The 23,718-nt window shown below is 39.8% G+C and overlaps 2 protein-coding genes across 2 annotated transcripts; one reads left to right on the top strand and one right to left on the bottom strand.

Annotated features, from left to right (window-relative positions):
* Window positions 1-81: 81 nt before the first annotated feature.
* On the top strand, window positions 82-3,667 carry kcna10a (potassium voltage-gated channel, shaker-related subfamily, member 10a). Its single transcript, XM_030056570.1, has one exon. The coding sequence runs from the start codon at window positions 249-251 to the stop codon at window positions 1,989-1,991; it is 1,743 nt and encodes a 580-aa protein (XP_029912430.1). The 5' UTR covers window positions 82-248; the 3' UTR covers window positions 1,992-3,667.
* A 14,363-nt stretch (window positions 3,668-18,030) lies between these two features.
* Window positions 18,031-22,989, bottom strand: pnpla1 (patatin-like phospholipase domain containing 1). The gene is made up of 9 exons (XM_030056542.1): window positions 22,706-22,989; window positions 22,383-22,615; window positions 22,116-22,181; window positions 21,819-22,031; window positions 20,978-21,038; window positions 20,608-20,871; window positions 18,788-18,905; window positions 18,557-18,679; window positions 18,031-18,280 (listed from the first exon to the last, which is right to left on the bottom strand). Exons 1-9 carry the CDS (start codon window positions 22,911-22,913, stop codon window positions 18,031-18,033), a joined length of 1,536 nt encoding a protein of 511 aa, XP_029912402.1. The 5' UTR covers window positions 22,914-22,989.
* Window positions 22,990-23,718: the final 729 nt, after the last annotated feature.

The following is a 23,718-nucleotide window of genomic DNA, read 5'->3' as shown; positions in this document are numbered from 1 at the left end:
CTCTCTCTTTCTTTGTCTCTCTCTGTCTCTCTATCTCTCCCTTATCTCTTTCTTTCTCATTCTACAGGTGTTGGAGGGAGGAGGGAGTAGTGGATTTGTAATTTTGACCTCATAAGCCCTGCTGAAGGCTGGATGCTCTGAGCCCTGCTGCTGATCCCGGTGATAGTGCCTCCCATCTGTGTGTGTGCGTGTGTGTGTGTGTGTGTGTGTCCTGGAGCCCAGAGGGGTGCTCTGGCTGAGCTGCAGCCATGGAGGTGGCACTGGTAGACTTTGAGAGCCTGGATGACATTGATATCAGCCTGGAGGATGAGTTGGACAACTATGCTGATGAGACGACGGCTCTCACAGTGGACATGCCACCAGAGCACAGCAGCCCCGGCAGCAACCATCACCTCCACGCCCCTCAACTTACCTCTACACCCTCCCACCACAGCCCCGTTCCCTCCTCTATGTGGGAGTCCTCATCATCCACACCCAATCCCCACACACAGACACTGGGTGTCCAGTCCCCAGCGATGCCAACCCCAAGCAGAAGGGGGCGCAGCAGCTGCTCCAGTATGATCTCCAACTGGAAATTGCTGCTAAGCAGCGAGGGCACAAAGGAGAGTGAGACGATCTTCAGCCGATTAGCTAAAGAGTGCTGCGAGGACCTGTTTGTAGATAAACGCGGGCTTGATGATGGAGACCAAAAAGTGATCATCAACATTGCTGGCCTTCGCTTTGAGACACAGCTCAAAACATTGGACCAGTTTCCCGAGACACTACTAGGAGACCCTTCGAAGAGGATGGACTACTTCGATCCAATGAGGAACGAGTACTTTTTCGATCGGAACCGACCTAGCTTTGATGGGATCTTGTATTATTACCAGTCAGGGGGTAAGATCAGACGCCCAGCTAATGTTCCCATAGATGTGTTTGCAGATGAAATTCTTTTCTATGAGCTTGGCAGTGAGGCCATGGAGCAGTTCAGAGAAGATGAAGGTTTCATAAAAGATGTTGAGATCCCGCTGCCTACCAATGACATGCATAGGCAATTCTGGCTGCTTTTTGAGTACCCAGAGAGCTCCAATGCGGCCCGGGGTGTAGCACTGGTGTCTGTTTTTGTTATTGTCATCTCCATCATCATCTTCTGCATGGAAACACTGCCAGAGTTCCGGGAAGAAATAGACCCAATCAGGCCCACTGTGGCGCAGCCTTTCAACCAGTCCAGTGGTTCCAGTTCACAGGCCCAACCTAATGCCAAGCCTACAACTTTCTCTGATCCCTTCTTCATCATTGAGACTGCCTGCATTGTCTGGTTCTTCTTTGAGCTGTGTGTGCGGTTTTTGGTCTGTCCTAGCAAGAGAGAGTTTTTCCACAACCTTATGAACATCATTGACATTGTATCCATTATCCCCTACTTTGTTACTGTGGTTACAGAATTGGTCACAACGCCAGAAGAGAACTCAGGTCAAAACATGTCTTTGGCCATTCTGCGCATAATCCGTCTGGTCAGGGTTTTTCGTATCTTCAAACTCTCACGTCACTCCAAGGGGCTTCAGATTCTGGGACAGACTCTGAAGGCCAGTATGCGTGAGCTGGGCTTGCTCATCTTCTTCCTGTTCATTGGAGTCATCCTCTTCTCCAGCGCTATCTACTTTGCTGAGGTAGATGAGCCTAACACACAGTTTGTCAGCATACCTGAAGGATTCTGGTGGGCCGTTGTCACGATGACCACTGTGGGCTATGGGGACATGTGTCCAATCACCATGGGGGGTAAGATGGTGGGCACCTTGTGCGCCATTGCTGGTGTGCTGACCATTGCTTTGCCTGTGCCCGTCATTGTGTCCAACTTCAACTACTTCTACCACAGAGAGACAGAGGCAGAGGATAAGTTACCTTTGGCAGATGCTGTTGAGCAAGCCATGAAGATTGAGACAGCTAACAAATCAGGGAGCAACACCTCGCTTAACAAGGCCAACGGCATTTGGCAGAGTGACAAAGGGAAATAATTGTCATTGTGCAGAGAAACATTAGAAACAGACTCCACTACTTAACAGGAGAAAGACACTTTACCACAAAGCTGGAAAACATTTTAATGTAGAGTGTACAGAGCAAATGGAAACTGTGATTTCCTTCAAAAATGTTCTAGCAAATAGGATCAATAAGATATTAAATTTGTATCTGGTACGCAATATTATGTTTTATAATGTTATACAGGATGAACCTTACTTACCTCTTTTGTGTCTAATATGACAACTGTAAGAAGTTGACAACAATGTAAATAAAATGGGGACTCAGTTCATAATTTCATGTCATATTTCAAGTTTACTTAAGTGATAGGATTAAACATTTAGTTGCATAGAAATAGAGGAAAAAAATCCTTCAAAGTCATATTTCAGCACTGTGTATGTTTAAGTGTCTTGAATGGTTTACTTGTGTACACTGACTAGATTATAGGTCTGTTGTATTTATTTCAGATTATTTATAATTGTATCATGTTTCTGTTGTAATTATTTATTCTCTTTGATAAGTAGTGTGTCTAGCAAATCCTCCGCTATTGGCGACAGTCTGACTTACTCCATAGTATGTATTGTAATGGAGTGCCTTAACTTATTTAACTTTGGGATATGTCTGTTGAATTCGCCATACATACTCTGAGTGTTCATCATGGTCATCATGCACATGTGTTCAGTTTTTTTTTTTTTTTTTTTTTTTTTAAACATTATCTAATTTCAGCTTGAAGGAAAACACATAAGCTGGGACCTGTTTGTGTTCTTACACTTCTTATCAGCAGATAGTTTGTCTGAATCTCCTATTTTTTGACAAATTGGAAGGTTCTATTCCAAAATCCCCTAGGCCTATATCTAAGTTAGAGAAGCATCTTAACCTTAAGTAGTATTCAACATCTCTAAAGAAGATGCTCTCTGTTAATCAGTCATGTACTTAATGTACATTCTGTCCGACATTTGTTTTGATTTTCGTAGTACATTAGTATTGGTATTTGCTAAGAATTGGCATCATTTTTGTCAGATAGTGAATCTCATGTGGAGATAAACCTTTCAGGTACACCATAATCAGTAAGTTATGGTCCCCTGTTGAGAATGTGCAAATGAAATGAAAGAAGCCAAAGATTAAAGTGAAATGAAAGGAGTAAAGGGAATTATTACCAGGCCAGCGAGCACTATAGGCCAAGATGTCCAATGAGCCATCTGGTTTAGCAGGAGTAGTTAAAAATATAATGTTATGGTGACAAGTTTTATGACTGTTTGTTTCAAAACATTTGTTTTCTTATATGAAACAATTCTGGAAATGTGGAAATGATGATGTGATCTGGATCCAGGAAGAGAATGGATGTAGCTTAGATTCATGTAAGATATGTCTGTTTGAGCATATGATCTGATGGTGCTGTCTGTTTGATGATCATCATCATGGTGATGATGATTACAGTATGATGATTTTATGATGTCATTTTTAGTCAGTACTAAAGCAATTGCTGTAAAACTAACCAAACCTTTGGGATTTTGAAAATGGGACTTTGGTAGAGTCAGCAGTAGACTGGTCCGAAGTGATAACCTGGGCCTTGGGTTTATCACGCTAACAGGACCATTACACTGTATTTGTATGTGTATGTATGATTCCACTACAGTATACTGTGTTGTAGATGCAATACATTCTGGATTTCAAATCATGATCTCTGAAGTTTTATGTTTTTCTGATGTACTTATACAAGTTTGAGTATCTCTGCATTTGTGCCAGTTTGCGTTGTGTGTGTGTGTGTGTGTGTGTGTGTGTGTGTGTGTGTGTGTGTGTGTGTGTGTGTGTGTGTGTGTGTGTGTGTGTGTGTGTGTGTGTGTGTGTTTACTTCATTTTTAGAGATCCTGGGTAAAGACTGAGCAGTCCTGACCACATGGGGAAAAGCAGCACTGTGAGTCTGTAGTACCGATCCCCAAATTGGTGTTCCCCTCTGGCAAGAAAATCCCCCACAACTGGGCATGTTATATAAGATTCTGTCATTACTTTCAGTGGCCCGTCTCTGCTTTCACTGTAACAAAAACACACACGTACACAACACACACACCCACACACGCACACAAATGAAGGCTAGAGGATCGAGGTCACTCAGACAAGGCATGTGGGGCAGTGCAGAGACCGTATCGCTGGGAAGGCTTCCAAACAACAGCGGGTGCCAACCTTTGGTTGGCATGGAGCAGACTGCTAGTCTCTTACGTTGCTTCACCTGATACCTTTCGCTCTCTCATCTGGACACCTCGCCTTAGGTGGAAGAGGGCGGCTGTCATCTAAAACTTGTTTCAATAGAGACAGAATGGATACCTAGTGTTTGGTGAATATTTTTTAAAAATTATCCACTGAATTGGTTTGTTAAGTGAACTACTGTACTACAAGGGATCAGTTCCTTTATTAATCATATAAAACAAACTCTTCAGCCTGTCAGCAATTGCAACATCCTTCATGTCTGATGCAGTGAAAGCAACCAACGCCTCATGCAAAGAAAAAAAAAACACGCCTTATAGATAGAGACATATGTTACTGGCATGCATGATATCTGTCTAACACAATGACTGAGGGAGAAGAGAGAATGCAGTAAAATGTTATATGGTGATAGTTAGGGTCTTGGATTTTGCTATTGCTGGTATCCACAGACGAAAAGTGTGTGCAGAGATGAATTTGACAGATGTGTGGCCAGTGGACTGATACTCTTAGGTTTAATTTATTCAATTGTGGAAAAAAAAAAAAACAATGATTGCTTATGAAAATATTTCTGAAAAAAATAACCTTTTATTATTTGTATATATTTTTATTATTATATTTAATCCTTCTTTTTTTATTTTATTTACCACATACTATTTTTAAACATTCAAGTTTCCAGGCTTCTTATAAACTAAATGACTCAGTGGTGTTTTGTCTGCTTAGAGCAGAAGGGAAGCCCAGGCAGTAGTTTTAGGTGATGTTTATGAATAACACTCTGTGTTGCAGAAGTAACATTAAGAAATGCACAGTTATAATTATTAATAGATAGTCTGAAAGCCAAGTGCCTGGATGTGAGCAGCCATTTAGTTGGCAAGGGGATGAAACAAAGGGATGACTGTGCGTTGTTTAGATTGCACTTAATGGTGGGGTTAAGTGTTTTACTGAGAGGGTCAACATTTAGTGACAATATTCGAGTGATAAGGAGAAGGTTTGTGAAGCAATTAACGGCTGAATATCTTAGCTCTGAGAGGAGGCCTGTACAAACAAAAGGCTAAATCAGGGATCAGGGCTTTTCATGATCATGCAGCATTTGCTGCATTTCAATCATAGATTTCATTTACAAGATGTGCAGGGGTATACAGACATTAATCTAACTTCAGAAAACCTCTGGCCTGCAGAGGATTTCTGATTAGCCATGTATAGAAGATAGGGATGTTTTTACAACTTTATAGCTGAATTTTTCCACATTTTTCTGAATGTTGTTTACATCAGAAAGGTTGCGAAAGATAATACAAAGGTGAAATTTCCAACATCTTCAACCTGCAAGATTGCTGCTGAACATAGCCAAACAGTTTGCATTTCAATCTGGTTCCCCACATTGTTCCCCAATAGCTATGGCCTTAATATTGTTTGCACTCCCAGAAACTTTGACCAAATGCATTATAAATTATAATAAATGGTTCACTCAAATCATTATTAGATCACCTGAAGTGATTCAGTGTAAGAGGAGGATGAAGCCTTATGGAAAGAAAGGCAAACACATACTGTAAGACAAGTACAGTATCAAATCAGGGAAATCTAAGAGTGAAAATAGAGCTGCCAGAGGAAAGAGAGAGAGGGAGGATGAGTGACACTTCGAAGAAAAAGGGAGTGGAGAGTTCATATGCCACGTGGATGCAGGTAATGGACTGTCAACCACATAGATAAGTTACATGCATGCACAGAAATACGTGACGAGTGAAACAGATCTTGTGTGGACAAAAAAATCTCTGCACACACACACACACACACACACACACACACACACACACACACACACACACACACACACACATTGCAAATGCAAATGCAAAGCAATCTGCTGTGCAACTGTCAAGCACATATTTCCAGCTCTGATCACACCTGTCACACCACACATGGCTTTAATGTTAAGGAAGAAAAACGAAGGAGGTGAATGTTTCCTTCCATATGAAATACCCTGAGATTGCGCTTAATAGCACTCTTTAAATGCAAAACTTTTATGAATGAATGAATGAATGAATGACACACTTTTACAAGATTTTACTTTTTCAAAGATGGCAGAGATTGCTGATGTGAGGATGTTATGTAATGAATCCTATTCCAATGTGCTCCAAAACCATTATCCGTTTGTTAAACTTGCAAACAACAATTCACTTTTGTATAACCGGATCAATCTGCTGAAAGCTTGTCAGTGGAAGCTTGGTGACAGCAGATCCTGGCTTAAGCATCACAGCAATGAATGGAGTGTGTGTGTGTGCCTGTTGGTGTCTTGAATATAATTTTCAGGCACGTGTTTATTGTCAGGCCATGAATGTGTTAACTGCCGTGTCCTCAAATGTCATGTGAGACTGAGTGCTATGCATTTGTGGCTTTATTTAGACACAGAAGCAGCATGACCCATCATTGTGTATATTTCTTTTTGCCAAATATCCTATTCTTTAGCCTGAAATAGAGTGATTTTCCACCCAAGTGTTGATTTCAGCACCCTGGCCTGATGTGAGCCATGGCTAAAACGTCTCTCATCTTTATTCTAGTAATCTTTTATCCTGACTAAACATTGTCCTCTGCGTTCCATTCAAATTGTAATTCATCAGCCTCTCTTTGCTCTGTTTGTGTAAAAACAGCACACAATTGGTGCAGGGCTTAAGTTCTATTGGATTTTTAATGTTGGTAAAGCCAAGATGCTGATGAAACTATCCATTAAAACTATTTAACAGATTAAGAGAAGGATTTCTCCAAGATAAGATCACCGAAGAAGGCCCAAGTGTCTAAGCTTGCAGTAACAGCTGCATTTTGAATGGAAACACCATTGAGCCTTGTCATTTCCATGGCTCCAAACTAAGATTTGAAAAGGCCATTCCCATCCAATATCCCAAATCCAAATATCAGCCATCATATGAACCAGGACTAAAATAGCTTTGGTTATTAATCCTAGTGTCTGGTTCTAGTGATGCATCTGGAGTGTGTAAATCTGTGTGTGTGTGTGTGTGTGTGTGTGTGTGTGCGTGCGTGCGTGCGTGCGTGCGTGCGTGCGTGCGTGCGTGCGTGCGTGCGTGCGTGCGTGCGTGTGTGTCCTGTGCTGTCATTGCCTCTGTGGGGTTTAACCCACAGCCAGTCAATTGTACCGTATCCTTGGCAGAGTTGGGTAGGTTACTTTAAAAAAGTATTCTATTGCAGTCACTGGAGAACTCATCAAAATTGTAATCAGTAATGCAATCCAAGGGATTACCCAAATAATGCAATTAATTCCATTTATTTTGCCATTTTAGGTATAAATGGACATGATGAAAAAATATTAACAGTTCATGAAATTTGCTTGAAGATTTGCTTAAAAAACACAATTTTATGTCTGCTTCACATTTTATAAATAACACATGCAATTCTTTAAATGATAATCTAAATCTCCCACTTTCACTTTACAGCCTTTCACACACATCCGTAATTAGAATAGATTATTTCTTTTGGGTAACATGAAAGAATACAGTTTGTGTTCTGTGTGTGAAGTGTTTCTGTGTCCTAGGTTTGTCAGAAACCTCAAGGGGCCTGGACATCCATTCATTCACCGATATAAATACACATAAACACCCACCCACACGCTTACAGTACATATAGGACAGGAAAGGACTGGAATTTCTACACATAATGAAAGTGACAGCCATAGACATGGGCAGGCGTGTGGTTCATAAAATGGGCAGGAACAACAGGCTTGTCTGACTGGCTCAGGGAGATTCCAGGCTTTTCTGCCCAAACCGCCTTGATCCCATTGGCTTAGGTGTCAGTAGGAGTGTTATCTTTTGAGTGCAGTGTGTGAAGTTAATCTGCTGGGACGATATGAGATTAACCTGTTTGGGCTTCCACAGATCCAGACACATAAACAGACACAGGCGTACAACTACGTCTAAATAAACACATGCTTTTGCACATTTACTCATAAATTTGGGTCAAATCAGGATACCTCTGTTGTTTGATATTGCTTGTTTATCTGGGTTAGTAGTGGTACATTTTGTTTCCAGCAGTCCCCCTGTTTTCTCTCCTTTCTGTCTTTCGTTATTTATAACTGTAAATTAACTGAATGGGTTGACATTTTTTTGTTTAAGTGTTGTTCTGTGTGTGCTTGGATGGTGTGTGTGTGTGTGTGTGTGTGTGTGTGTGTGTTTCTGTGACTAAAGGGCTGAAACTGCACAGTGGAAGATCCCTGTCAAGTGCTTAAAGATGCATGAGAGTGCTCCATCATTAACGAGACGCTTTGATGGAAAGTTCCACCAGGGAGTGAGAGATACAGGGAGTGAGAGAATGAAGGTAAGAACACGGAGAGGAAGGCACGACAGACGTAGGTCAGAGACAGGGAGAGGGTTTGACTGACACTGGGGCCAGAAGTGACACAGAGTCTGTTTCTGCTGGCTGGGGCCTCCCTGTGCGTAGTTTAATGCTGTGTGTGTGTGTTTGCTGATGTGGTGCGAGTATGTTAGTTATTCACTTCATGAATCTCCAGTTATAATTAACTGTGTGTGGTGAGTGAGTTACATGCAGAGCAGGAAACACCCAGACTGCAGATTCTAAAGACCCTGGGATTATCAGATGGTATCTGTGGTTGAAACACTGCTGGATTACAGACAAAATGTTCTTGTCTGAACCTTTTAGACTAATAACGGAGCAATTGCAGCTCATATGCAATGTAGATCTGATGCTCTCTAATCAGTCATCTGCAAGGATCCACATTTTCAGTGTCAACAAACTGAAACAGTAGAAATAAATTGAAAAAGTTTATATGGTTAGTTTGTGGGGAGATTCAGCGTGATAGATGTGATAGATGTGTGGTAGATGTGTGTCTTTTTGACATCTGTGTAAGTTCACAGTGATATTGAATTTTTTGATTTTGATTTTTTTTTTTCTCACTTGGCTAAATGTTCAACATTTACTAAGTGTAATGCAGCTTTCACATTTTCTGAACATGAATGGAAGTTTAGTATTAATAAGAGCTGGGATATGTTAGCCTTGGCTTACTAACTACAAAAACATATGCACACATATGAAACCAATATTTGTGGCAGACATATATGATCATGACTGCAAAGTCAAAATAGGACCATATGGTCCTGTAAATATTAGAGATTCGTTAAGAAAATGTTTAAATATATGAGCATGTGTCAACAATATGCTAGGAGTACACATTGGGTGAGTCAAATTTATTTATATAGCACAATCTTTATAAAATGTACACAAAGCATGTTAGAAAAAAAAACTATTTGGAATGCATTTCAATCAGCTCCTCACTGCTAAATTATCCTACACATTAATCTGCTGCTGTGGATATTTTGAATGTATTTGAAATGAAGAAATTTGACAATATAAACAAGAAAATCATATTTAAATCATGACAGGCTTCTGATTTTAGTCTTATTCTGTAGACAAGCATATACTGACCAGTGATTGACCGTATGTTGCATCTGTACAAAAGGAGAATATATGAATCAGACCACTTTGAGGTCTGAATTTGAAAAAAGATAGCTTTTCTAGCTTTTTCTAGCTAAAAAGCTAGAAAAAAAAAAAAGGTCGCCAGCACCTCTGCTTTAACACTACGGCAGATTTTCCATGCAGAGGGAGATAAACTGCGGGTCCGATTAGAAGACGTGATAAGAGGAGGAGAGAGGAAAGAAGTGAAGATGAGAAGAGAGAAACATTAAGAATTAAGACAAATGGAAAGCCGCCAGTCTCACATGGAATAAACATTCTTTAGTGCTGGCCTCATCACCATTAGACAGTATTTCATCATCTAATCAACTGGGCTTGAAAATTGAAAGGGGAGAGAAGGATTAGAAACAGAGAGCTGCCAATCTGTTGCTGTTTATTTGTAAGTCAGACACTAGATTCCTGCTAAAGTCTGGGAGAAGAGCACACACATGCACAGACACACACACACACACACACACACACACACACACACACACACACACACACACACACACACACACACACACACACACACACACTGCATATAAACAGGTATTTGCTTGCATAATAAGCAACTGAATACATACAAAAACACAAACAAGCACTCACACATATTTTCCCTCTCACTTTCAGACACACACACACACACACACACACACACTCAATAACACATTCAAGATATGTGTTGTGTGGTGAAACCTGACAACATCTGTTTGGCTCCGTTGATTGAGCGGACAAAATTAATCTCAGTTATCCCTTCCAGATCCGGCAGATTACCTATCTTCAAGACAGACAAACAAACACAGACCAGGAAGAGGCAGTCATATGTATCCTGTGCATCTTAAAGTGTAGAATTTTAGTATACATTTTTGCACAATAATACAACACAAATTATGTATTCTAATGGAGTCTAAAATTATCTGTATACATGATTTTACCATGGTCAGTTTGCACTTTATTGTAATCTGTTATTTTACTATGTAGGCACTTCTCTGAGCACTTTACTATTTACGTCCTGGTTCAAATTTTATATTGTGCGTGCATTTTAATTTCCTTATGTGTCTTGGAAATGTCTGTGTATGTAACTGTATCATATTGTAAACATCTGTCTTACAGTGAGAGCTGCATTAAGATAAATCCTTTCAACTGTTGACATGGCAGTTATAGTCTAATTGAAATCATCTCTTCTGGTAGATAAATATCTTCAAAAGCTATAAGCTTAGTATCTTCAAGAGCAAACTGAAAATATAGTCACAAGCAAGGATTCCAGGGTTCACGACTTTTATTAAGCTTCATCAGCTTAATTAAAAACATCCACCAACTTTGGTGATGATTGGATAAACTATCATAGGTCCTGCAGGTTTTGAAATGATTGGACAATTTCTGATTAGTAGTCCGACTTGTGTGGTCTGTATGGAGTTTTGTGTAAATCAGTGTAGGAATTCTGACGTTTCAAAGTTCAAAATCTCTTCCAATTTCCAATCAATGGGCAAAATTTCATGTCGCTACTATTTACAGTCTCAGAGGAATTTGCACAAACATTTCTTGAGGAAGAGAGAAGAAAAATAATAACAAACCAGTTCAAAAACAGTTGGGTTTCAGCCCTTCAAGCTTGAATCCCTGAATATGCCACTTAATAGCAGCTCTGGCTCAGGCACTAAAAACAGTAGTGCTGGTTAATAAAAAATAATTTAATTCCTGGAGAAAATCCCCTCAGAGTTATCTTTAAACAAATGGGACATCTGTGATACTAAAAAAAGCAAATAGTGAATTACAACTTCAGCATCACGTTAAGAGATATTTAATCCGTCCTGCAGAGTTATAGGAGCCCTGCTAAAGTTGATGTGTTTGCATGTAACATGACCACACAAGTTCAACTGATGTGGGGAAACACAGCATTCAAACGGAGAATAGAAGAAAAGGATGAAAAAGACCCACTATCTGTGTGTGACTGCTCAGTCGGTGCTGCTCAGTGGCTCAGAGTTAAAAGGCTTTTCGTCAGCAGAATGATGATGGAGAATACTAACACACCCCGACTGATGGCTGCACCACACCCATGCACACACACACACACACACACACACACACACACACACACACACGCAGGCTTACAGACACACAAATACTTCCCCGCATACACACAAACTGAGCTAATGCCATAAGTATGGGTTTATACAGTATGATGCACAGAGCATATCTTTAATACCTTACAAATGAGTGGGCATACACACACACGCATACAAACACATAAAACACAAGCCCCCCCCCACACACACAAACACTAGACGATCAAAGAATATGGACCCAATATTTCTAAGTAATGCAAGATGGGCACTGAGTGAGAATTTATTAGCGTTTTCATGTGGGTCTGGGTTTATCTGATAAGCTAGTGTCCAACTTGGACCGTCCACATGAGCGATCTTCCAGTTTGGATGAAAAGTGGCCAAGGCAGATTTTCATACAGCAGTTGCCAAGTTCTGACTTTATCCCAGATTGCATCAACACTAAATGAGAACAGAAATCACATGCTTTTTGATACACTGTGGCGGATAAACCTCAGCATCAGATTTGTGAGAGTGTTTGAAATATGTTGGTTTCTGAAAATCACAGAAGTCACAGGTGAACACATCAAGGACAGAGTGCATGCCAGGACACAGCGGGTGGTGTCTGGGGGTTGCAGACTGACACTCTGCTGTGCCAGCAAATGTATTAAAGATAGGCAGACAGCACTTTAATATGTCTCAATGGATATAGCTGCTATGCAAGATGCAAATATGAAAATTTGTATTTGTTTTGTATTTTTGTCAGAATATAATGGTGTCCTATAGCCTATATGTAGGCTGTGGATGTATGACATAAGCAGAAAATAAAAATGAATAAATCAATCGATCATGTATATTTCTTTAAATATGTGCCAATTAGTAATGAGAAATGGGTGACACGCCATTTGGAGAGTAAAAACTAAACTTTATATGTGTTAAGTTTTAAAAATGAGTCAATGTTGAGCTTTGAACTAAACAGATTAACAGTGCAACCAGATTTTACAACTTTGATACTGCTGATCCAAGTTATCACCAACCAATGGTGATATATTATTCTTGTTGTTCTAATGGAAAATTAAAATTGTTAAAACGGATATGCTCTAAATCCTGAATGCTAAGATATCGACATGTGTTTCTTGGTGACTACCACTATGGTCTTATAACAGAAGAATTTTATTGTGGTTGAGTGTGTGTTTTATCTGAGGGAGGGGCCTGTAAAGATGCTTGGCTTCATCGAACCATAACCCATTGAATGAACATCCAGATAAATATGATCACTAAAGTGTGGAGCAGCAGCAAGTTAGACTTCTGTACCCTTAATCCCGTTGAGACCTTGTTTGCCTTCAGTCTTCCTTATCATCGCTTCAAAACCTAAAATTCAAGATTCTCTGTCATAAATGCTCCACCACATCTGCATGCAAGATGATAACCCACCCATGACTGACTTTGTTTGTTTACCCTCTGCCATACACAGTGAGTTGGAGGGGTCTCTCTCTTCAATATCAGTTTGTGCCAAATTTTCTCAGTGTATTTCTCCTTAAATTGTTTCACCCATATGTAACCCACTGTTACCTTAAAAAAATATTAACATTTTTATCAGTTGGGGTCAATTTGAGCACAATTTAAACATCCAGAAAATGATTAGAAAATGATCATGATAAGCAAAGTTTATGTGTCAGGTACTTATGTGTCTTGTAGACTACCTAAATAGCTGTTTAAATAAAACACAACCTCCACCACCCACCCCCTCTTATACATCCAAGTTCTTGTGGAAATTATGTTTTTTTAGGTTTTCGCACTGCTACAGGTGTGGCTACATGTTTGATTAGGGCCCTAAAGCAGAGGGAAATTTTTTTTGATTATTATAAATGGCATGTTATAGTTCACTTCAACAGCTAAATGTTAAATTGCTAAAATGTGTGTAAAATGTTGATATTTCTTTTATGTTTTATATAAACATAAAAACTATGAGAAGAGAGAAAAGAGAGAGAAAAAAAACCTGTAAACTAAAAAAGCCTGGGGTCAAACTGACCCCAAAGTGTACAGGACATTGAAAATATATCATGTTAATTTCATGTTTACCCAGTTGTCCCCATTAAATTAGGAAATGTCATTCAATATGAAGTAAAAAGATGACGTTAATCACGTATTTACAGTTGTTAAACATTGAATTGGATCAAAGTGACCCCAAAGGTAATAGGATGGTTAAGTAGCTGTCCTCTGTCCTCTGACATATGGCCCATGCTGTTGGCCTCACCTGACCTCGTGTCCTCTCTCCTCTTCCTCACTCTCCTCATCTATACTTTAACAGCCTGGGTCTTTCCACAGTCATCGGTGACATGTCGAGACGTTTAGATGTTTAACATTTGATGGCGTAGTGCTTTGTCCATCCTTCTCACTCTCGGTGGAGCACATGGACTGGGGCTGAATGACGCTGATAAATAATCATTTCCTGATTACTGTGTTGGGTATGGCAGCATGGACATTCATTTTTCAGAAAAAAAGAAACAATTTAATAAAGTGTTTGAATACAATGCAAGTTTTGCTATTATGTGCAGCTTTGTTGATAGACAAGAAATTGCTCTTAGCTCCAGAATGCCATTTTTAGTGTGTATTTTGAACACCCATCATCCTGTAATAACTGTAGCCTCTTGCTATTTATGAACTTATTTCTGATTTATTCATTAATATTTTTTTAATAACTTTATTGTGCAGCTCTGTCGGACACTGATAAGCAGTGTGAGTGATAAGGACACATGCACACAAATACAGACATATAAACTACAAAATCCTGCTGAGAGAGCAATTCGTGATTTGTTTTTTGATTGTGGCCGAGCTTGTTTAAATGAGCATTTGTTGAAGTTAGATAAGCATTGATTTGTTTGTGTGTGTGTGTGTGAGTGTGTGTATTTCAGAGAAAGAGAGCATGAAATATAGATAGACAGAGAGAAGGAGAGATAGTGAGTAGGATAGTGAAAGCCAGTATTGTATCCATGTATCCATGTGTGTCAAACAGTATAGGTCACAAGGCATCCGCATCATCTCAAAGGTCATCCCCATCCGTCCTCCCTGTCTCTCCTCCCTGCTTCACCGCTCTATCTCCACTGATCCAGAGCAGCGAGACGCAGACTCTATATCAACCTGACATCAGCCATCCTCCCTCCTCTGCTCTCTCACATTCACAGCAACCCCCTCGCTTTTTCTCAGAATTGAAAATTACGACAAACGCCCAAACACATGCCAGCTTGCTCGTGTGCCATCACTGCCCAAATACATTCCATTCACCCTGTCGCCGGGCGGATTAGTGAAAAGGTCATGTTCTTTTTGTGATGTCACCGCCAAAGAGAGACAGAGCAGCCAGTGCTCTATTTGAGGCATGCCAGTCGTTTCTTAAAACCTATTTTTCATGCACTTTGCGAGTCCTGGAGATGTGTGAAATATGTGTGTGTTTGCCTAAATACAATATTGGGAGATGGAAGATGGAGAGAGCATAGCCCAGTTGTTGGAACTGGAGTTTTCTGAGGAGAAAAGACAGAAGACAGAAGGAAAGGAAAGGAAAGGAAAGGAAAGGAAAGGAAAGGAAAGGAAAGGAAAGGAAAGGAAAGGAAAGGAAAGGAAAGGAAAGGAGCTTGTAATCCTTCAATGGTTTTTTTCTCCTGTTCCCTGTGTCCTGTGTTTTTGTTGTAAAGACACCACCCCGTACTTCCTCTCATTCTCTACAGAGCTTCAGCCAGCCGGTTGCTCGCTGGCTGGCTGGATAACTGGCTGGGGTCGCACAGCAGCAGATGCGTGTGTTATCAGTATGATCCATCCACACTCATTATACAAGAGGATCTCTCCCCAGGTAACAAGCCAGCCACACAAAGAGGACATGGACAACAGGGATCAACTGAGCTTTCCCAGCTCTGTGCCGGTACATTGTCATCCAGGCTCAAAGGTGGATTAGCTAATCACGTGTGTCAATGATGGGTTCAATAGATTATCTATTATTTTTTACTTATAGCTGATACAATATATGCACCATACATATGCATACAGTATGCTGTCACACAAGGACTTACTTATTTAATATTAACTCACCTCAAATTGGGACTATAGGAAGAAGTTTAAACTCCCAAACCTCTAACTTTAAATCTCAGTTATCTTAAGAATACAATGCACTATAGAGAGAGGCATATTAAACTGTGCGTGAAGTGTAATAGTACAACATAAGTAGACAGAATGCTTCTTGTTTTGGCAGGAGAGCACCAAATCTTTTTGATATCACAGAATATTTTACATTTGACCAGCAGCCCACACAGCCGGACCTTGCTTCACTCCTGCTGTCAAAGCCCCACCTTGTGGCCAAACTATCAAACTGTATATCATCATCATTATCATTATCATTATCTTTATTGTGTTATGTTGGGTTGATCTTATCTTGGGTGGCCAAAAGGACTTGTGGCAGAGCTGAGAGAGTTGAAGACAGAAAGAGGATTGCCCTCAAGCTCATGGTGCTGGCAGCTATGTAAACATATAACCGTGTCCAAAAAGATTGGCCCATTAAAAGATCCAGTGTCTTCATGGCTTTCTCCCTTCTTCTAGATTTGAAGCTCAGAGATCAGTCATTCAGGCTTGGAGGGGTTCATTGTGGCTCTAAACTCAAGGCATTAATTAGCTGAGAGAGCTTTATGCTAAAATCCATAGCAATAACAGGTTCACACTGGGCAAATAGCAGACATTAAGTAGAGAGAGAACATAACTACTAAAAAGAAGTACACGATTTATTTATGTGCCTTTACATGGTTTGATAATGCTCTAAACCGGGTTACTCAAAATCCTCTTACATCGTTTACAATGTAATGAGCCATGGTGGCTCAGTAAGTCATGCTTCCACAAAGTGAAAAATTATCCTTATTTTAGGACACTTTAGCAAAATGTGACAAAGGCTTGACTTCCAGAATGACCCAAGCTGCCCTTAAGAAGGACATTTGGTGCCAGAGGCCACTGAGGCTCAACATGAAATCGGTGCAGCCATGATGTGACCCCTGCAGCAACAGTAAACTGATCTGATGCAGTCTAATTTCAGACGATTCTGTCAAGTTGCTCACTAGAGAGGAGGAGGAGTGAAAGAGTGCACTGTTCAGCGAGGATATCACAGGACTAGGTGTAATCTGCTGTGTGGAAATGAAATTAGGAACACTTTGAAAATATTGCCCAGAGCCAAACTCGCAGCAAAACTAGGGCAGTAATTTGCACATTTGAGGAACAGCAAGCATTTTTTTTTTCATACTGTTCAACTGAAACTCCTTTTGAGTCATTAGCGTGTAAAAACATACAAATCAGCTGACAAACCACAGGTATTCTGAGTTGCTGTTGCAGACATCTTAGAATGAACAAGGGAGTGTAACCATTCTTTCTTAGTTTTCTCCAGCACTTTGGCCCATGCACGCTACAGTTGTGTCAAAGTCTTTCTTTCATTGATCCAAAATGGCAGCACAGTACACCCAGCTTTCAGACACAGCTCAGACTTGTCCTCTACATACATTATTCTCACCCATTACACTAGCACGTCCCCCAATACAACAAATACAGGTAAGAACTAAAATTACCTGTCCTTAGGCCAAGGGGATAAGAATAGTAACTTAAATGTTTAACATAAACATATGAATAAAATAATAGTTAAAGTGCTGTAGACGATACTGAAACAATCTTCTAAAATAATGAACTTATCTATGCCAATGTCAAAAATAATATCATGAAATTAATCCTACTGTAATCCTACTTATTAGCAACATACAGTAATATGGTAAAACCTCAACTGAAAAATCCCAAAACACAATGTGCATAATGACCAGGTTTACAGGTGGATTTTTTTTTTTTTTTTTTCAAACACACACAGGTGGCAGATTTTGATCCTAAGGCACAATGCCAGTCACATTCAAATGTGTGTGCATTAATCAAAACATATGAAAGCCAAGGATGCCAAATCATTTAAAGGATCTCTTCCATGTCAACTGCCCAGAAGGTGTTTATGGAAGCAAAGAACATTTAATTACACATGTTTTAATCATATGAAAACAGAAATAAGATCTGACAGTAGTTTCAATTCTGTTGTTAAGTTTTAAAAGATATTTTAAACATCTGAGGAAAAAATAAAAGCCTCTTAAAAAAAAATCAAGCACTTTCAAATCATTTTCCAGTGTGACTCTGCTCTCAAAATAGCTCAGATTTCTGGAATTCATGTGACCAACCATATAATAAGGGTTTTACTGTACTGACAACTGATGACAATGTTTTTTTTTTTTTTTTTTTTTTTTTATCCTTCTCTCTTTTCACATAACTGTTATCCCATGATGGAGTCATATCGCGGAAACCGTCTGCGTACGCCACCTTCCTCTTTGTGATCCAGATGCAATAAGAGGTTTAACTTGCTGGGGTCTTCAGAGGATAGCGATTGGCAGGAAGGAGAGTGGGGAGAAGAGGAGAACAGAAGGCGAAGTGTGGAGTACCACTGGCCTTTTGAGCTCTCTCCTGCACCCTCATATTCTGCCTGGACATTCAGCCACTGCAGCAGCACGACCACAGGCATCAACCTGAAAGAAGAATTAAACACAGATGATAAGATGAGATAAGATTTAACAGTGCATTAAAACAGACTATAAACAATTACACAGAGAAAGGGAAATTACAAGAGAGGGAAATTACAACCACAGAGGTTAAAAAGAGGTAAAAGTTAGAACAATGGAAATGTTACAAAAATATTATTAAGGCAGAATTTTGAAGGATGTGAGAAGGATGTGTGAAAACAGGAGGTGAATTTAAAAGTTGGTGTGAACTGTATTTGTGAAAGCTTATTAATGCCTTCTCACCTCTCCATCACGTTCTTTTTGATGCTGTAGAAGACAATGTAGGTGAAGAAGAAGGTGAACTGTTTCAGGCTGTGCCACGCCCAGAAAAGCAACATTGGACCCTCAACCAGCCACGACTTAAATCTGGAGATACACAGAGGGGACAGGGTTAACAATTACAGTGCAGCAACATGAAACTGAATTTGTAATTAGTAAACTGGTGCTGGTGTGTCTGTAATGTGTGCTCATTACCTGTGCATGTTGTGGAGGATGAAGGCCAGCAGCAGGGTGAGAGGTAGGAGCAGGAAGGACAGGAATCTGACAGGGAAGCCAAACATGCTGAGATAGCTGAACAGGTTGAAGAGTAGACCTGAAACACAAGTAAGACAAAATAGCACTGTAGAGCAAAAAATACCACTGAAACGCTATTAAACTGGCCAGGACTCCCTTGAAAAAGAGGTTTTTAATCTCAATGGGATATTCCTGGTTAAATAAAGGTTAAAAAAAAAAACTGATAAGAATGAAAAATAAACCATTAGTGGATTTTATAATTCTGTGTATCAGCTGAGAGCAGCCTGGAGTTTTTTTTTTTTTTTTTTTCCTGTACATCTTGCCATATTGCAATAAACAAGAGAGGGTTTGTTCAAAGAGAAACTACGAGACGTGTAACATTCTCATTCAGGCAAACACACTGGGCCAAATGCAGGAAGCGAAACACAAAGTTCCTCTTATTTTTGTTAGTACCCACTGATTTGTTCTTATTTTGTGAGTACCCATTGATTTCTGGGATTCACAAATAGTTTTCTATTTTTTTTTTTTTTTTTTTTTTTTTTTTGCTTTTGTCTTGGATAAGAGCAAATTTTATGAATGATGATGAGCAAAAATGCACTAGCCACTGGAAAAAGTGTGAAAAGTGACTGGCAGCATCAGCAAAAAAAAAAAAAAAAAAATCCTACTCTGACACAGCAACTTCACTGTGGCTAGAAAGTTATAGATTTTAATGAAGCCCTGCTGTCATTCACAATCAAGTATTTTTTCCAGGTGCTGCTCAAAATAATTCATCATCAAATAGGCAACATTAGGCGAGTGCCGGCTAGAACTATGCCTAGTTGATGAATTTTTGGGTTGGTGTGGATTGCTCAATGACTGATAAAAAACGAAGTGTGTGTGTGTGTGTGTGTGTGTGTGTGTGTGTGTGTGTGTGTGTGTGGATGAGTGAATGAAAAAGGAAGTAAAACTGAATGAATGAGTGAGTGAATGTCAGTCTGAGTCACGACAAACACCATCGCCGTCTCACCATAACTCATTTGGTGAGACGATATTCACAGCATCACAGCTTTTGTTTGTTTGTTTGTTTGTTTTTTTCATTATTGGTTTTTTGACTCTCCTGTACTCACAGTACTGACACTCTGGAAAATCACATTTTCAGTTACAGTACATTTACATTAACATTTATGGTCACAGTGTATTTACAGTAGTTAAATTCTGTTGAGTTCATTCCTTTTTGGTCCCAAAGGGTGAAATTTGACTTGGCTCAGCACTCACAAACCACACAATCAAACCACACGATTTCAGCTACTGGGGTTCTTTTTCTTCCTACAGCCTTGTTTGGTGGCATCTCCAATTTTTGGGAATGAGCCAGAGGATTTTGCACATGGCACAACAGCTGCCCTTATTGTAGTGTTAAGGGGCATTACTTTATGATAATAACGAATGCTCAGACACATGCCTCCAGTTTATAAATAGGTGGGTTTCATCATTCAGCACACCTGGGAAAGAGCAGATTTGGATGGCTAAAAATGTCTAGTAAATCTGGAGTTGACATATCTTCTAAAAAAATAAAACTAAAGAGAATGTTGCTCCATCTGGCCCAATGTATCTGTGTGCCTATGCATGTTTGTGTCTCTCATTCTCTCTCTCTCTCTCTCTCTCTCTCTCTCTCTCTCCTCTCTCTCACTCACTCTCTCTCTCTCTCTCTCCTCTCTCTCTCTCCGTCTCTACTCTCTTCGATCTCTCTCTCTCTCTGTGTGTGTGTGTGTGTGTGTGTGTTTGCGTGTGGACACTGGCCATACCGTTCTGTATCACGTCAGCATGGGGAAGTGGCTCTGTGGTTGTGGGTTGATCCATCTTTAAAGCTGATAGATCTTCAATAGGCCTGTCTGTTTGCATGCATTTGCTGTCTGCGAAAGCTGTCAAGACGGTGGTTTCCTCTTCCTCCTTCATCTCTTCCTCTTCATCTTCCTCTAGAGTGGCGTCTAACTCTATCCATTTTTTAGACACAGAATAGTTCTGCGGCCCTTTGGGCATCTTCTGCATCATCAAATGGAAGGCAAGGTCTGTATTTGGAAGAAAGGTGTGACAGAAAGGAAAGTCGATCATCAAATTTGCATTTGTGAATGAAAACAGTATTTTAGTGTCTACAAATGAATGTAGCTGACTGACCGCTGTTCTGGAGGAAATGAATGGCATCTTTGTAACCGCTGTGGTAGGCCTGTTCCAGAGTCTGAAGAGAGAAAGAAGCAACAGACAGAATAAAAGGTTATAAATTCAGGGCAAGAAATAGAAATATCCTTCTGAGCTAATGTCCTTTATCATGCTCCAGTTATCACAATGGGCTTACTCCATTTGCCACTGTTATAATTTTTCAAGATTCCATTTATTCAAGTTGATAAATTTGATGAGATGTAATGGATGTAACCCATTTAAACTGAGTTGACTATACCTTCACTATTATGTGGAGAAAAAGAATTTATTCAGCTTAGTAGACTGACAGCGATGTTAATGATGTAAGTTCATAGCATTCAATGTATTACGTTGTATGTAAGTTACATAGGAACATAGTGCGGACATAGTGGCAAAAAGTATAAAATAATTATCCCTTATTCTGGAAGTAATTTTCAATTTTTATTACCAACTAGAGGTTATAAATTAGTTAATCTCTCATATTAAGCACATTACTTCTTGTTTAAACCAGGAAAAAATGACAACATAAAAAACACTGGTTGTGTTAATAACCCCTATAATGCAAATCGTACTTTCCATGTGGCATACAGTGATGAAAGTGTAACGTGTTAATGAACTTGATTACTTGAACTTGAACTTGATCTGCCTGAGTCTAAATTACCAAATAAAAATAAGAGGAAAAAATCCAGTAGCCTAATACAAATCTTTTAATAAAGACAGCTGCCCAATATCCATGAACATGTTGAGGTCTGCTAAAGCTGATTTGGATCAAGAGTCTGTATAAGGGCAGTTTAGACACCAGTGACAAATAGGATCTGACCTCTAAAGCCATGGGGTAGAGAGCGTTGATGATCCTGAGACCATTGGCCATGTTCGCCTTCAAGGCCATTCCACTCACTACCATGTCCAACTTCGAAGCTGCATCCCGTGGACAGATGTCAATCTCGCCAGAGAATGGACATACCGTCAAGGTGTGGCTGCAGAGGTTGGTCAGTATTGGCTGCATACTGGTGAAACCCCCATCCGCATAATGCTGTGGGTTAACATTACATACATTATGATACAGACTATCGCAATGAGCTCTAATTGGTTGGTTGAAATGTCATAAAATACTCACAACTCCTTTGAAGGATGGGGGCTGCATACCACAGTACCCAGGCACGAAGCAGCTACATAGCAGAGCCTTAATGGATTGACAACAATGGTAAGAACATATATCATCATTAGTATCCTGTAAAAAATATGTAATAAAAACATGCAATTCAAAACCATTGAACTTTTACCTGACATGTCAGGTGTCTGTCTGACTTGTCCATTTTAATTTCTAACCTGCTCATGATTCTCACAAAGAAATATCTTCCAGACCTGCACAAAGCTGGCTTACCTGAATCACATCCTCTTTGGACTGGAACTCAGACATGATAGCATTTTTGCCGTCAGTCATCCGAGTCATGGCCACAAGAAGGCGACCATTGGCCAGTTGGTGAGCATTGGACGGAAGGTATTTCCGAAGAATACCCTCTAACCAGTGGAAAACATTGATGGAGGGGTTTAAGGGTCCAAACGTGAAGGCCTTCATCTGTTTAGCAAAATACAGCATCTCATCCCGAACTTGAGCTGTAAGGATAGCGTTCAGTCAGAGACAGAACTTACATATGATTTAAATGTAAAACTAGAAAATTAGCAACAAAAGATTAATTCACTTACTGAGGCTCATGTCACAGACCACAGCAGCAGCTACCAGAGACCCGGCAGATGCACCTAGGACAAAGGGTGCTGCGTGTAAGATCCAGGGTGCATGATTCTGTAGACACTGAGCCACCCCTAACTGGTAGGTGGCCATGAATCCAGACCCGGAGAAGGAGATGGAAGGAGGCACATCCTGAAACTGACAGCTGGAAATCCCAGGAGACATTTTCTCTTTTTATGTATTTATTTTATCTTGGGTGATGAAAAGCAGAGATTGTGCCCTGTCACAAAAATCCACTCTACTGCCCCTCTCTTCTAGAAATGATGTGCTACAAATACATGCACATCTAAGTAAGAAACTAATCCCTAAGTATAATACGTCTGGTAACTTGTATTGAGCGATAACAATTCGCCTAATTAGGTACTATTTTAAAAGAAAACCAAGTAAAAGCAGACTGATCTTGCATCATCTACAGAATACTGGTCCCAAGTGTTTTAGGACTTCACAACCAATGCTTTAAAGTGAACTCAATTAGACATACTATGTTAGTCATGTCCATGTGATGCGCCACATTCTCAATGTCTTTTTGTCTGTGTATCACTCTAATAAAAAAAAAAAAAAAAAAAATCTTCCTGCAGCTAATGTATCATGGACTGTTGGAGTCATCAACACCATGACCACAAGACTAAAGATGCTGCACCTGAGTCAAGATTTTAACCTTAGCAACCTTGCTAAGGCTAAAATCTTGCCTATCTTTAAACAGTTTGTGGACTGCAAAGCGGGAAAACAAAATACTGGATCTGCTGTGTAATAATGTTAAGGAAATACGCAACTCCATAGCTCTCCCGGTCACACTTTTCAACAAGGGCGCAAATCATATGCTTAAGTAATGCTTAAGTAATGCTTGAGTCATAACGGTTTAATGCATGAGTAAATTTAGGTTTTATCATGAATTCTTGTTGCTTGCCATTAACAAATGATCAAATCAGTATGACTTTATGTGATTAGTTCAAACTTAGTAGATCATCAG

This window comes from Myripristis murdjan, chromosome 7, assembly GCF_902150065.1.
Source record: "Myripristis murdjan chromosome 7, fMyrMur1.1, whole genome shotgun sequence".
NCBI lineage: Eukaryota > Metazoa > Chordata > Actinopteri > Holocentriformes > Holocentridae > Myripristis > Myripristis murdjan.
This window is presented reverse-complemented; position numbering and strand designations above follow the sequence as displayed.